Source organism: Myxine glutinosa, chromosome 8, assembly GCF_964187855.1.
Source record: "Myxine glutinosa chromosome 8, kmMyxGlut1.1, whole genome shotgun sequence".
Classification (NCBI taxonomy): domain Eukaryota; kingdom Metazoa; phylum Chordata; class Myxini; order Myxiniformes; family Myxinidae; genus Myxine; species Myxine glutinosa.
In genome coordinates, this window is record NC_136268.1 from 2,272,906 (window position 1) to 2,285,278 (window position 12,373).

At 46.2% G+C, this 12,373-nt stretch overlaps 2 protein-coding genes across 2 annotated transcripts in view; both read left to right on the plus strand.

The window, feature by feature from the left end:
- The window catches only part of LOC144893206 (kinesin-like protein KIF13A), a 269,629-nt gene extending 262,782 nt beyond the window's left edge, over positions 1-6,847 (plus strand). Inside the window, exon 12 of the mRNA XM_078782867.1 lies at positions 6,092-6,847. Within this exon, the coding sequence (XP_078638993.1) occupies positions 6,092-6,232 (141 nt within the window). The 3' untranslated portion in view covers positions 6,233-6,847. The remainder of the gene's footprint in view (positions 1-6,091) is intronic.
- A 3,352-nt stretch (positions 6,848-10,199) lies between these two features.
- LOC144893207 (kinesin-like protein KIF13A) overlaps positions 10,200-12,373 on the plus strand; it is a 64,969-nt gene continuing 62,795 nt past the window's right edge. The window contains exon 1 of the mRNA XM_078782868.1: positions 10,200-12,355. Within this exon, the coding sequence (XP_078638994.1) occupies positions 11,975-12,355 (381 nt within the window). The 5' untranslated portion in view covers positions 10,200-11,974. The remainder of the gene's footprint in view (positions 12,356-12,373) is intronic.

Genomic DNA, 12,373 nt, shown 5'->3' on the forward strand with positions numbered 1-12,373 from the left:
ATTGTAGGAACGTTGTTGCATATCAATATGCATGTGTGATCAATCTTATTGTTACAATGATGTTTTTTTCATGAATACTGTTCTTCATACTCTATCCGTGCACAGCCTTGTGTTGGCTTAGCGGCTACGGTGCTGGGTTGGGATCCTACGATCCTGGGTTCAAATCCCGGTCGATCGCTGAATTAACACCAGGGGGGTTGACTCAGCCTGTCATCCTTCAGAGGTCGGCAAATTGAGTGCCAGTTCACTGGTAAGTCCCTGTGTGTCGCAAGAGGCGACTAACAGGGTTAGCGGCAGGAAGGGCATCCGGCCATAAAACATTGCTTCAAAAAGGGGACCGCGGTGTCCGGAAAGGGCCAACCCCTGCTCGGCGGGGGAAAATGGCCTCCAAAGGTGGGGTTTTTTATTCTATACTCTATCCGTGCCTTTGTCATGTATCAAGAAACACCATTAGGTTGATGTTTGAGCTGAAACTAGACTCATTCAAATTCCTTCACACCAAGTTTGAGTGTTCTATCATCTGGAAGAGTTACTTTGGGAACAATATTTAAGATGTTCATCTGAGAAGATGTAAGATCTGGAAGAGTATGGCACATCAGAATCAGAATATGTATGTATGTAGATATATACAGTGTATATACACATTGGCATGGATCAACTCGCTACGCTCACCTCACCACACGTCGTCACAGTTGTTTAAACTGAGGATAATGATGACCTGACTGAACTTGAGTTGTGCAGTCATCATTTTCACCAATCATAACACAAACATTTATTTTGTACAAATGTATTTATAATATTAGTTATATTATTTATTTGTAATTTATTTGTAATCTAAAAAGGTCCAAGTGGTCTAAAGCTCTAAATGGTCATGGGTCCAAACTGTCTAATCTGTCTGAAGGGTGTAAGCCTGTAAGGGGTGTAAATGGCGTTAAGGTCTGAGGGGTCGAAAGGGACTTAACGGGTGTAAAGGTTTAAAGGTTCTTGGGGTCTAAAGGGTATAAAACGTCTCAGGGGTTAAGGGATATAAAGGTGTATAAAGCATTGAAAGGGTCTTGGGGGTCTTAACTACACAGCTGAGTAATCTTGCCCACACCATGGTATCGAGCCCGCCCACGCCCCCGGGACCCGCTTGTTAGCTGTCCCCTGCAGAGTCGGAGGCGGGGTTTTGGAATCACTTCTGTGTGTCTGTCTGTCTGTCTGCCTGTCTGGCTGTGTGTCTGTGTATGTGTGTGTCTATCTGGGCCATAACATTTTTACCATTTGAGTTTTGTCATCAAATGTTCACCAAAGCTTTATTATGATAATAAGGAAAAGGCAAACTGATAAATTTTATCAAATGGTCAAAGATCAGCGTCACGTAAAATCATCGATTTTCATCTAATTCACATGAAATTTCAATTTACCTTTTGAGTTTTGTCATCAAATGTTCACCAAAGCTTTATTATGATAATATGGAGAAGACAAATTCATAATTTTGACAAAAAGCTAAAAGTTCAAAGGTCAGCATCACATAAAATCATCAATTTTCATCCAATTGACCTGAAATTTCAATTTACCACGAGTTTTGTCATCAACTTTTCAAAAAAGCTTCGTTATGATAATATGGAGAAGGCAAATTAATAATTTTGACAAAATATCAAAAGGTCAAAGGTCAGCATCACATAAAATCATCAATTTTCATCCAATTAACCTGAAATTTTAAGAATTTGCATATCAGATCACTGAATTGTTTCACTAAACAAAAGGTAGGAGTCGATTGGTTTGTTTTTTTTTAGATCAAAAGGACAAAAGTCAAGTTTGCATAAAATTGTCTTTTTTTGTCCAATTGACGTGAAATTTTAAGAATTTGCATATTGGGTCACAGAATTGGTTCACCAATCAAAAGATAGAAGCTGATTATTTTTTTGAGCTCTAAAGTCCAAAGGCTGCCGTGCACGATTGTTGTTTTTTTTAGATCTAAAGGCCCCACTAACTTCCTGTAGAGTGTAAACACTACCTCTTTGGATTTATAATTTATCCCCTGGCTAATACAACCTAAAAACAGAATAACTTTACGTTTAACTGCCTTGCACGGTCCTGTCTGATTCCCCCACCCCACTCCCCCCCTCCCTCCGTATATAGTCACACCCCCCGATCGTTCCCTGTTCCCCTGCGTTACATGCTCGAAGACTGCTCCTCACTACATCATGTAATCCCTATTTTATTGGTCTTTGCAATCCCCTGAACCTTGCATTCCTGTACGTTAAACTGCATCTGCCAATCTTTTGCCCAATCTAAGACAGACTTTCCTAAACGTGATCCCACGCTCTGCTATCTACCTTACACCCAAGCTTTGTTTCATCTGAAAATTAAATAATATGTTACATTTGCTGCCCTCCAATCCTCCAGTACCTTTTCCTGACAAAAGGGAGAATGAGCTGTTAAAGACATCGGTTAGCATCACGCTGGTCTTCCCCACCACTTTCCTCAATACTGTTGGTTGCATATTATCTGGCCTGGAGCTTTATCTACTCTTAGCTTTCCCAGCTGTTTCTTAAAATTGTACACTCCAACTTGGATCACCTTTAAAAGTCAGTCCTCATCTCCCTGATAGATATATATATATATTTTTTATTATTATTATTTTTTTGTATACAAGATCGAGGCTCGTGAAAGAGCTAACATTAATCACACAAAAAGACAAACCGACACACAAAACATAAAAAACAAGGGGAGCGGCAGACAAGATGGGGAGAGAGGGGGAAGGACACAAAAGAGAGGGGGAAGAGGGGGAAGGACACAAACACAACATTTGAGAGCAGGGACATCGGGAGGACTTGGGGGGAGGTGGGAGAGGATTAAAACATATGAACACTGCAAGGACTCTGGGGTGAATTACCGGGGGTAGAAAAGATCAAGGTTTTCGATGGGGGAAGACAAGAGATGGTGGTGAACAGCTGCTTTAAAGACCTGGAGGGAGGAGTGGGATTGAAGAGAGTGAGGGAGTTTGTTCCAGAGGTGGGAGAAAAGAGGAATGAAAGAGTGAAGGTGAGCAGAGAGCCTAGACTTTGGCAGTTTAACCATAAGAGGGTTGCAGGCAGATCTTGTGCGACCTGAAGGAATATTGGGGGGACAGAGCACAGAGAGAGCTGGGGGAGCAAGGCCGGAGAGGAGTCGGTAGAAGACAGAAAGACCACCAACCTGCCTGCGGTGAGTGAGTGAAAGGCCCTTGGAGTTGACTACATCGCAGGAGATTCCAATGATTCTGAAAGCTTTGGCCTCAACAGCGTGAAGCCGAGCAAGGTGTGAGGCAGGAGCACCAGCCCAGAGGGGGGAACAGTATTCCATTGAGCTGCGGATGAAAGCCTTGTATGTGGTGAGGAGCTCAGGTGTGCCAAGGAAGGACTTCGCACGACGGAGGATGCCCAGTCGGCGACTGGCTTTGGAGGCCAGCTTGGAAATGTGGTTTTCCCAAGAAAGATCATGGCAGATAGTGAGACCCAAAAGCTTGAGCGACAGAACTTCTTGGAGAGGATTGTTGAGAAAGTAGATGGGAGGGTTGTCCAGTCGGTCCTTTCGGAGAGACATCGTAAGAGTGTGAGATTTGTCAGGATTGAAAGACATGTTCCACTTGTTTGACCAGTCTGTGATTTTGTCCAGGTCTGCAGAGAGTGAGGAGGCTGCAGACTGCCGATCTGAGGGATGAGGAATGGAGCGACAGAGAGTAGAGTCGTCAGCAAAGAGATAGAGAGGATTTTCAAGAGAGTCAGAGAGATCATTGATGAAGACCAGAAAAAGCACAGGACCCAGAACACTGCCTTGGGGAACTCCAGCCTGAACAGGAAGAGGTGATGAGAGAAACCCATTCAGGGCCACACGTTGACTATGACCAGAGAGGAAGTCCGCCAGCCATGCGTGGAGATTTCCATGGATACCAAAAGAGGAGAGTTTGGTGAGCAGAGCAGGGTGCCAGACCGTATCGAAGGCACGTGAAATGTCAAGGGAGACGGCTCTAATTTCCTGTTTGGCGTTGAGGACCTCCATCCATTGTTGAGAAAGCAGAAGCAGCATGGGCAGAGTAGAGTGACCAGGTCTGTAACCAAATTGATGGTCAGAGATCAAGCCATTGGAGAAGAGGAAAGATTTCATATCTGAAGCAATGATGGATTCCATGACTTTGCTGATAATTGGGAGAAGGCTGATTGGTCTGTAGTTGCTAGGATCTGTTTTTGCACCTTTTTTGTGCAAAGCGGTGATGTTGGCTGATGTCCAAGCAGATGGCAGATGACCTTGAGCAAAAGAGAGGGTGAAGAGAACAGAAAGAGGGAGTGAAAGAGCGGAAGAACATGATTTTAGGACCCGTGGGCTGATGCCGTCAGGACCAGTTGCAGAATCGGAGTCGAGGGTTGACAGAAACTTTTCCACCTTGACAGGAGGAAAGGACACAGAGTCCAGGAGCAGCTGGGTACGACTGGGTACGGTGGGTACAGAGAGGGATGGGTTTGGGACACAAGATTTAGAGGCAAACACAGAGTTGAGGCATTCAGCTTTTTCACGTGCGGAGTCAGCCGTGTAGCCGTTTGAGGTGAGGGAGGGGATGGAGGGGGAACAAACACCAGAAACAGATTTGACCAGATGCCACCAGGATTTGGAAGAGGGAGACAGATAAGAGAGTTCAGTCTTGAGAACGGTGAGATATTGTTTCCTGGCTCTCTTGAGGGTGGACACACTTGTTTCGGGCTTTGTGAAAGGAAATGAGATTTCCTTCCGTTGGATTTGCTTTCCAGGAGACGAAAGCAAGTTGTTTCAGGGCAACAGCCTCACCACAAGATTCCGTGTACCATGGACGGGAGGAAGGGTATGACAACTGAAGACGAGATGGTATAAATCTGTGCATGAGAGAGAGAGAGCAATTTACTTTGAAAGAATTCCCAGGATGAGTTGATGTCAGAGGCGGTAGAGATGGGAGACCAGTCCAGATGATTGATGGCTGCTTGAAGACCGTGCCAGTTGGCCTGAGTGAAATGCCAGACTCGTCGACGCTGAGGAGGCTCTCTGAGAATGGTCAGAGAGATGTCCACTTTGACAAGCACATGATCAGATGAGCCGATTGGAGCAGAAGAAGAGCAGCAGACATTTTCAGGGAAGTTTGTCATAACCAAGTCCAGAATAGAAGATGCTCCGTTGACTGAGATCCGGGTCGGGAAATTGACAGATTGTGTCAGTCCCAGTGAGTCGCAGAAGTCCTTTGCTGAAGAGCCATGGCTGGTGAGAGAGGTACCTACACCCAGCCAACTGGCATGGTGACAATTGAAATCGCCACATATGAGGAAGAGAGAGTTGGGATGGGTAGATAGAAGTTGGTCCATATTATCAGACAGTGAGATGTAGATGGAGTCATCGCTGTTTGGTGGACGGTACAACACACATATGAACAAAAGGTGGGAGCGAAGGGGAAGCCGTAGCCAAAGGTATTCCTGGGGGTGAGGTGGAGAGAGGGCAGTGGAGGGCGAGTGAGGAAGAGTGAGGAAGAGTTTTTTTATAAAGATAGCAACCCCACCTCCAGGACGAGGCTCAGGTCTATCATACCGGAGGAGGGAGTAACCTGGGGAGAGATACCAAGGCATCAGAGATATCATGAAGGAGGAAAGTTTCTGTTAAGCAGATCACATCTTGTCATGTGATAATCACATGTTGATTGGAATCGAAGCATGAACAGTCGGTGTGCTCCATCTTGTAGGAATATTGAACTGCCTTCTTTCTAGGAGAGTGAATGTGGTTAAGCATGTTAAATACGATGTCCACTGGTACTGGAGCGTTGACAAGTCACAGGAATGATGGTCCAAATGCCGTTTTTGCATGCTCGAGCTTACTTCTATACATGATGCTTGTGGCAGATTGACTGTCTTGGTCTTGGTTGCGCTTGCTTTCGTCGCACCTTGTAATTTCCCCAAGTGGCTGCATTTACACCTTAAGCAGAGTGCGATGGTGTGCAAATGCAATTTGAAAGGTGACTTCCTTGTGACCTCTCGGATAAACGTACTTATTTTGCGCTTGTTCCATTATGTAACAGGTACTCCTTTATTCCCACCAATTTCCCTGCACCAAGGTCGCTTTCTGCACTGGGATTGGTTATCTCAACATTGGTGGAGCAAGCAGCTGGGAAAAACAAAGGGAAGTTTGCGCCGTACAGGGATTCGGCCCTGACTTGGTTACTAAAGGCAAGATTTTGAGATTATCCCAATACTGAGATCTCGCGAGATCTTGGAGACGGCGGCAGGGATTTTCGAAGCTCCACACGGTCTCCACGTTTTTCGAAGTTAAGTCTGTTCACAATTGTATTTTGTCGAAACTGTATTTATCTTTCGGTGTGTGAAGTTATTGTGTGCAACTTTGGTTGTTTCTCGGTGTTTATCTTTCATAAATTGATCGTCTGTTTGCCGTGTCGCGAGCAAGGCCTTGTACAGTGTGCACTGTACAACCTTGAGGCTTTGTTTTTCTCTCAGTGGTCCGTCGTTTGTGATCCAATAACTTTCGTTCTCTGTATTCCCAGTCTTTTCACCCATAGCCTACTTCCTTGTGTAAATCTCAACTCAAAAAAAAAAAAAAAAAAAAAACATTTCCTTCTCTGTTCTCATTCGTTTATTCATTCTTATTCGTTCGTTCGTTCTTCGACCACGTGTTTCTCCCCCATTTCCCCAGATAGTTTTCACTCATTAACCTTCAATGTTTACACTTTCCCCTCAAGTTATGTATTCCGTCATATTTTATAACACCTTTTTCTTCTTCTTCTTTAAAAGGCTGCTTTCGACTTGCTCACCAAATCAATTCATCCCAAAAAAAATATCCATCTCCTATAGTGCCTTTGTTCTACATTCCCTAAACTCTCCTGCACTCCATCCTCCATCCAGCGTCCTTAAACGTATTTTTAACTCGAAGGTCACAAGAAACTCATTTTGCAATAAATGTTCGTTTCCCATAAATCGTACACTTTCAAAAATCCAATCTCACCCCTCCCCTCCAAATCTTCCCCATAACCCCTCCCCTCCAAATCTTCCCCATCACCCCTCCCCTCCAAATCTTCCCCATCACCCATCCCTTTCAAATCTCCCCCCTTGCCCCCTCCCTCCTAAACTACCCCCTCACCCCTCCCCGCCAAGACGCCCCCTCGCCCCTCCCCTCCTAGACTCCTGCCTCACCCCTCCCCTCCAAATCTCCCCCATATCCCATCCCTTTCAAATCCCTCCCCTTGTCCCTTCCCTCCCAAACTCCCCCCTCACCCCTCCCCTTCAAATCTCCCCACCCTCATTGCTTCTCAATTTCCCCCCGCTCACTCCCCCTCCTCAAAGCGTCCTCCCCGCTTCTTCCCCCTTCAAACTCTCACCTCCATCTCCCCCAACCTTCTGCCTCGCTCTTCCCCCTCCTCAAATAACACCTCATTGTGGCTCACCCAATCACCATCAAACCTTTTGTCCGCCCCATCCTTCCCTTTCTCCGAGCTATTCTGAAATCTCTGACACACCTTCAACAGCTCTCCCTACCTCTTCCACCTCTTCCACATCTTACCCTACCCCTCCTCCCCCCTGTTCTGTATCTGATGCTCCCCCTTCCTCTTCATTAACGGTATGGACCTCAAACATCCGGGGCCTTCGTTCAAACTTAACCGATCTCTCCATACAGGTTGCTTCTGTCAAACCAGACGTGATCTGCTTAACAGAAACTTTCCTCCTTTATGATGTCTCTGATTCCATAGTATCTCTCCCGGGCTACTCCCTCCTCCGGTATGATAGACCTGAGCCTCGTCCTGGAGGCGGGGTTGCTATCTTTATCAAAAACTCTCTTCCTCACTCGCCCTGCACTGCACTCTCTCCACCTCACCCCCAGGAATACCTCTGGCTACGGCTTCCCCTTCGCTCCCACCTCTTGTTCATATGTGTGTTGTACCGTCCACCAAACAGTGATGACTCCATCTACATCTCACTGTCTGATGATATGGACCAACTTCTATCTACTCATCCCAACTCTCTCTTCCTCATATGTGGTGATTTCAACTGTCATCATGCCAGTTGGCTGGGTGTGGGTACCTCTCTCACCAGCCATGGCTCCTCAGCAAAGGACTTCTGCGACTCACTGGGACTGACACAATCTGTCAATTTCCCGACCCGGATCTCAGTCAACGGAACATCTTCTCTTCTGGACTTGGTTATGACTAACTTCCCTGAAAATGTCTGCTGCTCTTCTTCTGCTCCGATCGGAACATCTGATCATGTCCTTGTTAAAGTGGACATCTCTCTGACCATCCTCAGGGAGCCTGCTCAGCGTCGACGAGTCTGGCATTTCACTCAGGCCAACTGGCACGGTCTTCAAGCAGCCATCAATCATCTGGACTGGTCTCCCATCTCTACCACCTCTGACATCAACTCATCCTGGGAATTCTTCCAAAGTAAATTGCTCTCTCTCATGCACAGATTTATCCCATCTCGTCTTCAGTTGTCATACCCTTCCTCCCGTCCATGGTACACGGAATCTTGTGGTGAGGCTGTTGCCCAGAAACAACTTGCCTTCGTCTCCTGGAAAGCAAATCCAACGGAAGGAAATCTCATTTCCTTTCACAAAGCCCGAAACAAGTGTGTGTCCACCCTCAGGAGAGCCAGGAAACAATATCTCTCCGTTCTCAAGACCGAACTCTCTTATCTGTCTCCCTCTTCCAAATCCTGGTGGCGTCTGGTCAAATCCGTTTCTGGTGTTTGTTCCCCCTCCATCCCCTCCCTTACCTCAAACGGCTACACAGCTGACTCCGCACGTGAAAAAGCTGAATGCCTCAACTCTGTGTTTGCCTCTAAATCTTGTGTCCCAAACCCATCCCTCTCTGTACCCACCATACCCAGTCGTACCCTGCTGCTCCTGGACTCCGTGTCCTTTCCTCCTGACAAGGTGGAAAAGTTTCTGTCAACCCTCGACTCTGATTCTGCAACTGGACCCGACGGCATCAGCCCACGGGTCCTAAAATCCTGCTCTGCTGCTCTATCTCACCCTCTCTCTGTTCTCTTCACCCTCTCTTTTGCTCAAGGTCAACTGCCATCTGCTTGGAAATCAGCCAACATCACCGCTTTGCACAAAAAAGGTGCAAAAACAGATCCTAGCAACTACAGACCAATCAGCCTTCTCCCAATTATCAGCAAAGTCATGGAATCCATCATTGCTTCTGATATGAAATATTTCCTCTTCTCCAATGGCTTGATCTCTGATCATCAATTTGGTTTCAGACCAGGTCACTCTACTCTGGACATGCTGCTTCTGCTGTCTCAACAATGGATGGAGGTCCTCAATGCCAAACAGGAAATTAGAGCTGTCTCCCTCGACATATCACGTGCCTTCGACACGGTCTGGCACCCCGCTCTGCTCACCAAACTCTCCTCCTTTGGTATCCATGGAAATCTCCACGCATGGCTGGCGGACTTCCTCTCTAGTCGTCGTCAACGTGTGGCCCTGAATGGGTTTCTCTCATCTCCTCTTCCTGTTCAGGCTGGAGTTCCCCAAGGCAGTGTTCTGGGCCCCGTGCTTTTTCTGGTCTTCATCAATGATCTCTCTGACTCTCTCGAAAATCCTCTCTATCTCTTTGCTGATGACTCCACTCTCTGCCGCTCCATCCCTCTTCCCTCAGATCGGCAGTCTGCTGCCTCCTCACTCTCTGAAGACCTGGACAAAATCACAGACTGGTCAAACAAGTGGAACATGTCTTTCAATCCTGACAAATCTCACACTCTTACTATGTCTCTCCGAAAAGATCGACTGGACAACCCTCCCATCTACTTTCTCAACAATCCTCTCCAAGAAGTTCTGTCGCTCAAGATTTTGGGTCTCACTATCTGCCATGATCTTTCTTGGGAAAACCACATTTCCAAGCTGGCCTCCAAAGCCAGTCGCCGACTGGGCATCCTCCGTCGTGCGAAGTCCTTCCTCGGCACACCTGAGCTCCTCACCACATACAAGGCTTTCATCCGCAGCTCAATGGAATACTGTTCTCCCCTATGGGCCGGTGCTCCTGCCTCACACCTAGCTCGGCTTCACGCTGTTGAAACCAAAGCTTTCAGAATTATTGGAATCTCCCGTGATGAAGCTATCTCTGAGGGCCTTTCACTCACTCACCGCAGGCAGGTAGGTGGTCTTTCTGTCTTCTACCGACTCCTCTCCGGCCTTGCACCCCCAGCTCTCTCTGTGCTCTGTCCCCCAAATATTCCTACAGGTCGCACAAGATCTGCCAGCAACCCTCTGATGGTTAAACTGCCGAAATCTCGGCTCTCCGCTCACCTTCACTCTTTCATTCCTCTTTTCTCCCGCCTCTGGAACAAACTCCCTCACTCCCTTCAATCCCACTCCTCCCTCCAGGTCTTTAAAACAGCTGTTCACCACCATCTCTTATCTTCCCCCATCCAAAACCTTGATCTTTTCTACCCCCGCTAATTCACCCCAGATCCACCTTGTTTGAAATTCCAACTTCTTTCCTGGAAGTCCTGGCAGTGTCCATATGTTTTATACCTCTCCCACTGCCCCCTTCCCACGCCCCCCCCCCAAAGCCCTCGCCCTCTCTCAGATCTCTCGATGTCTCCATGTCTCTCGGTCCCTGCTCTCAAATGTTGTTTGTGTCCTTCCCCCTCTCTCCCCATCTTGTCTACCGCTCCCTATGTTATATGTTTTATGTGTCGGTTTGTCTTTCTGTGTGATTAATGTTCGCTCTTTCACGAGCCTCGATATTGTATACAAAAAAAAAAAAAAAAAAAAAAAAAAAAAAAAATACTTTTTGAAAAAAAAATGGGATTATTGTAATTGGCTCCATCTGTCTTTCTGTCTCTGTCTGTCTGTCTTTGTCTGCCCGTCACGCTATCGCATTCTAAACAGTTGGACAGAAGTTTAACAAACTTAGTAGTTGTGATCAATACATGGCACAAAGATGCAAGAGCAGTATCATTTTTGGCCGCGCCCCCTGGGGCAGGGTCAAAAGGTCAAATACCGAAAAATGCAAGTACGGGTACATTTTAAAACATTTTAAAATGAAACGTTGTATATACAATAAACATTGGGGAAATATGTAACATATATGCATGAAACATTGTATATGGTTAGTATGTGTATGGAATATGTAACGATTTTTGGTATTTGACCCCCAGTTCATGCTCCAGGGGTTGGGAACATAGGGTCACGGGGTCAAAACGGGGAAAATAATGTAGCTCACAATTTGATATTGGATCATTCCTGAACGGAATTTGATATTGTTGAAAGATTCGGATGAAATTTGGTGGACAGGTTGGGTGTGTGACAAGGACGAAACGATTTGATTTTGGTGAAGATCCGAATCAGGATCCGGATATGAGAATTTTTTAATTTTTAAGTGATTCTTCACCATTGAGAGATTGGGGCGGAAAGCGATTATATAACATGATGTTTCAAAAATATGACGAATATTATAAAACCAAATATTATGGACGACATATTACAAAACTAGATGGGTGAGTGGGTTAGGTGTCAAGAACAAGGTGACGAGATCATGGTTCAGGTCTGGATCATGTAGATCGATCCGGCCTATTGGTGGGAACATAATCTGTTCAGCCTGGCGGAGTTGAGCGCTCTACCGAGTGCTGTTCTACTTCAACCTTGCTCTAGGTGGGAAGCGTGGGGATTTGGGATGGAATGCCATCTTGGCTGTAGTTTGTTTTTATCCTCCTGAAGGCTTCTTCTGAGTTATTCCTGTGACCTGAGCACTGAATTTCTCTAGTCGGCTAAGTTGGACCTCATCTCAACTATTGTTTAGTTTACATGCTTTCGAAGCTTTGCTGCTTTTGTACGAATTTAATCAGAGATCCTTTTGAAATAGTTTAGAAAAATATTGCTTTGGAGACTATGGAACTGGAATTCCGTGCTTGCCGAGGTATAAAAGCTGCAGTTGGAATGCGACTGGCGCATCTGGTCATGTTCCACATCCTTACGGTCTCGCATGTTTCTATCACTCTGCTTTTGGAACACTATCCTTGCAGGCCATTTTCATCACCACTCACTTTGCCACTACCTGGGGCCTTTAAATTTGAATTTCGCCCTTTGGGTGTTTGTTGCACTAATTTCAGCATTATCCTCTTTAGTAATGATTGATTTTGAATTGCAACAGGACAACCTTGGTGGGAATAGCAAGACTGCGATGATGGCAACAGTGAGCCCGGCCGCTGACAGCTACGAGGAAACGTTGTCGACGCTGCGCTACGCAGACCGTGCAAAACGCATCGTCAACCATGCCGTGATCAATGAGGAGCCGAGCGCTAAAATCATTCAGGAGTTGCGTGAGGAGGTTGACAGGCTGCGGAACCAGCTGACCCATGCAGAGGTGAAATTGTGTGTTTTT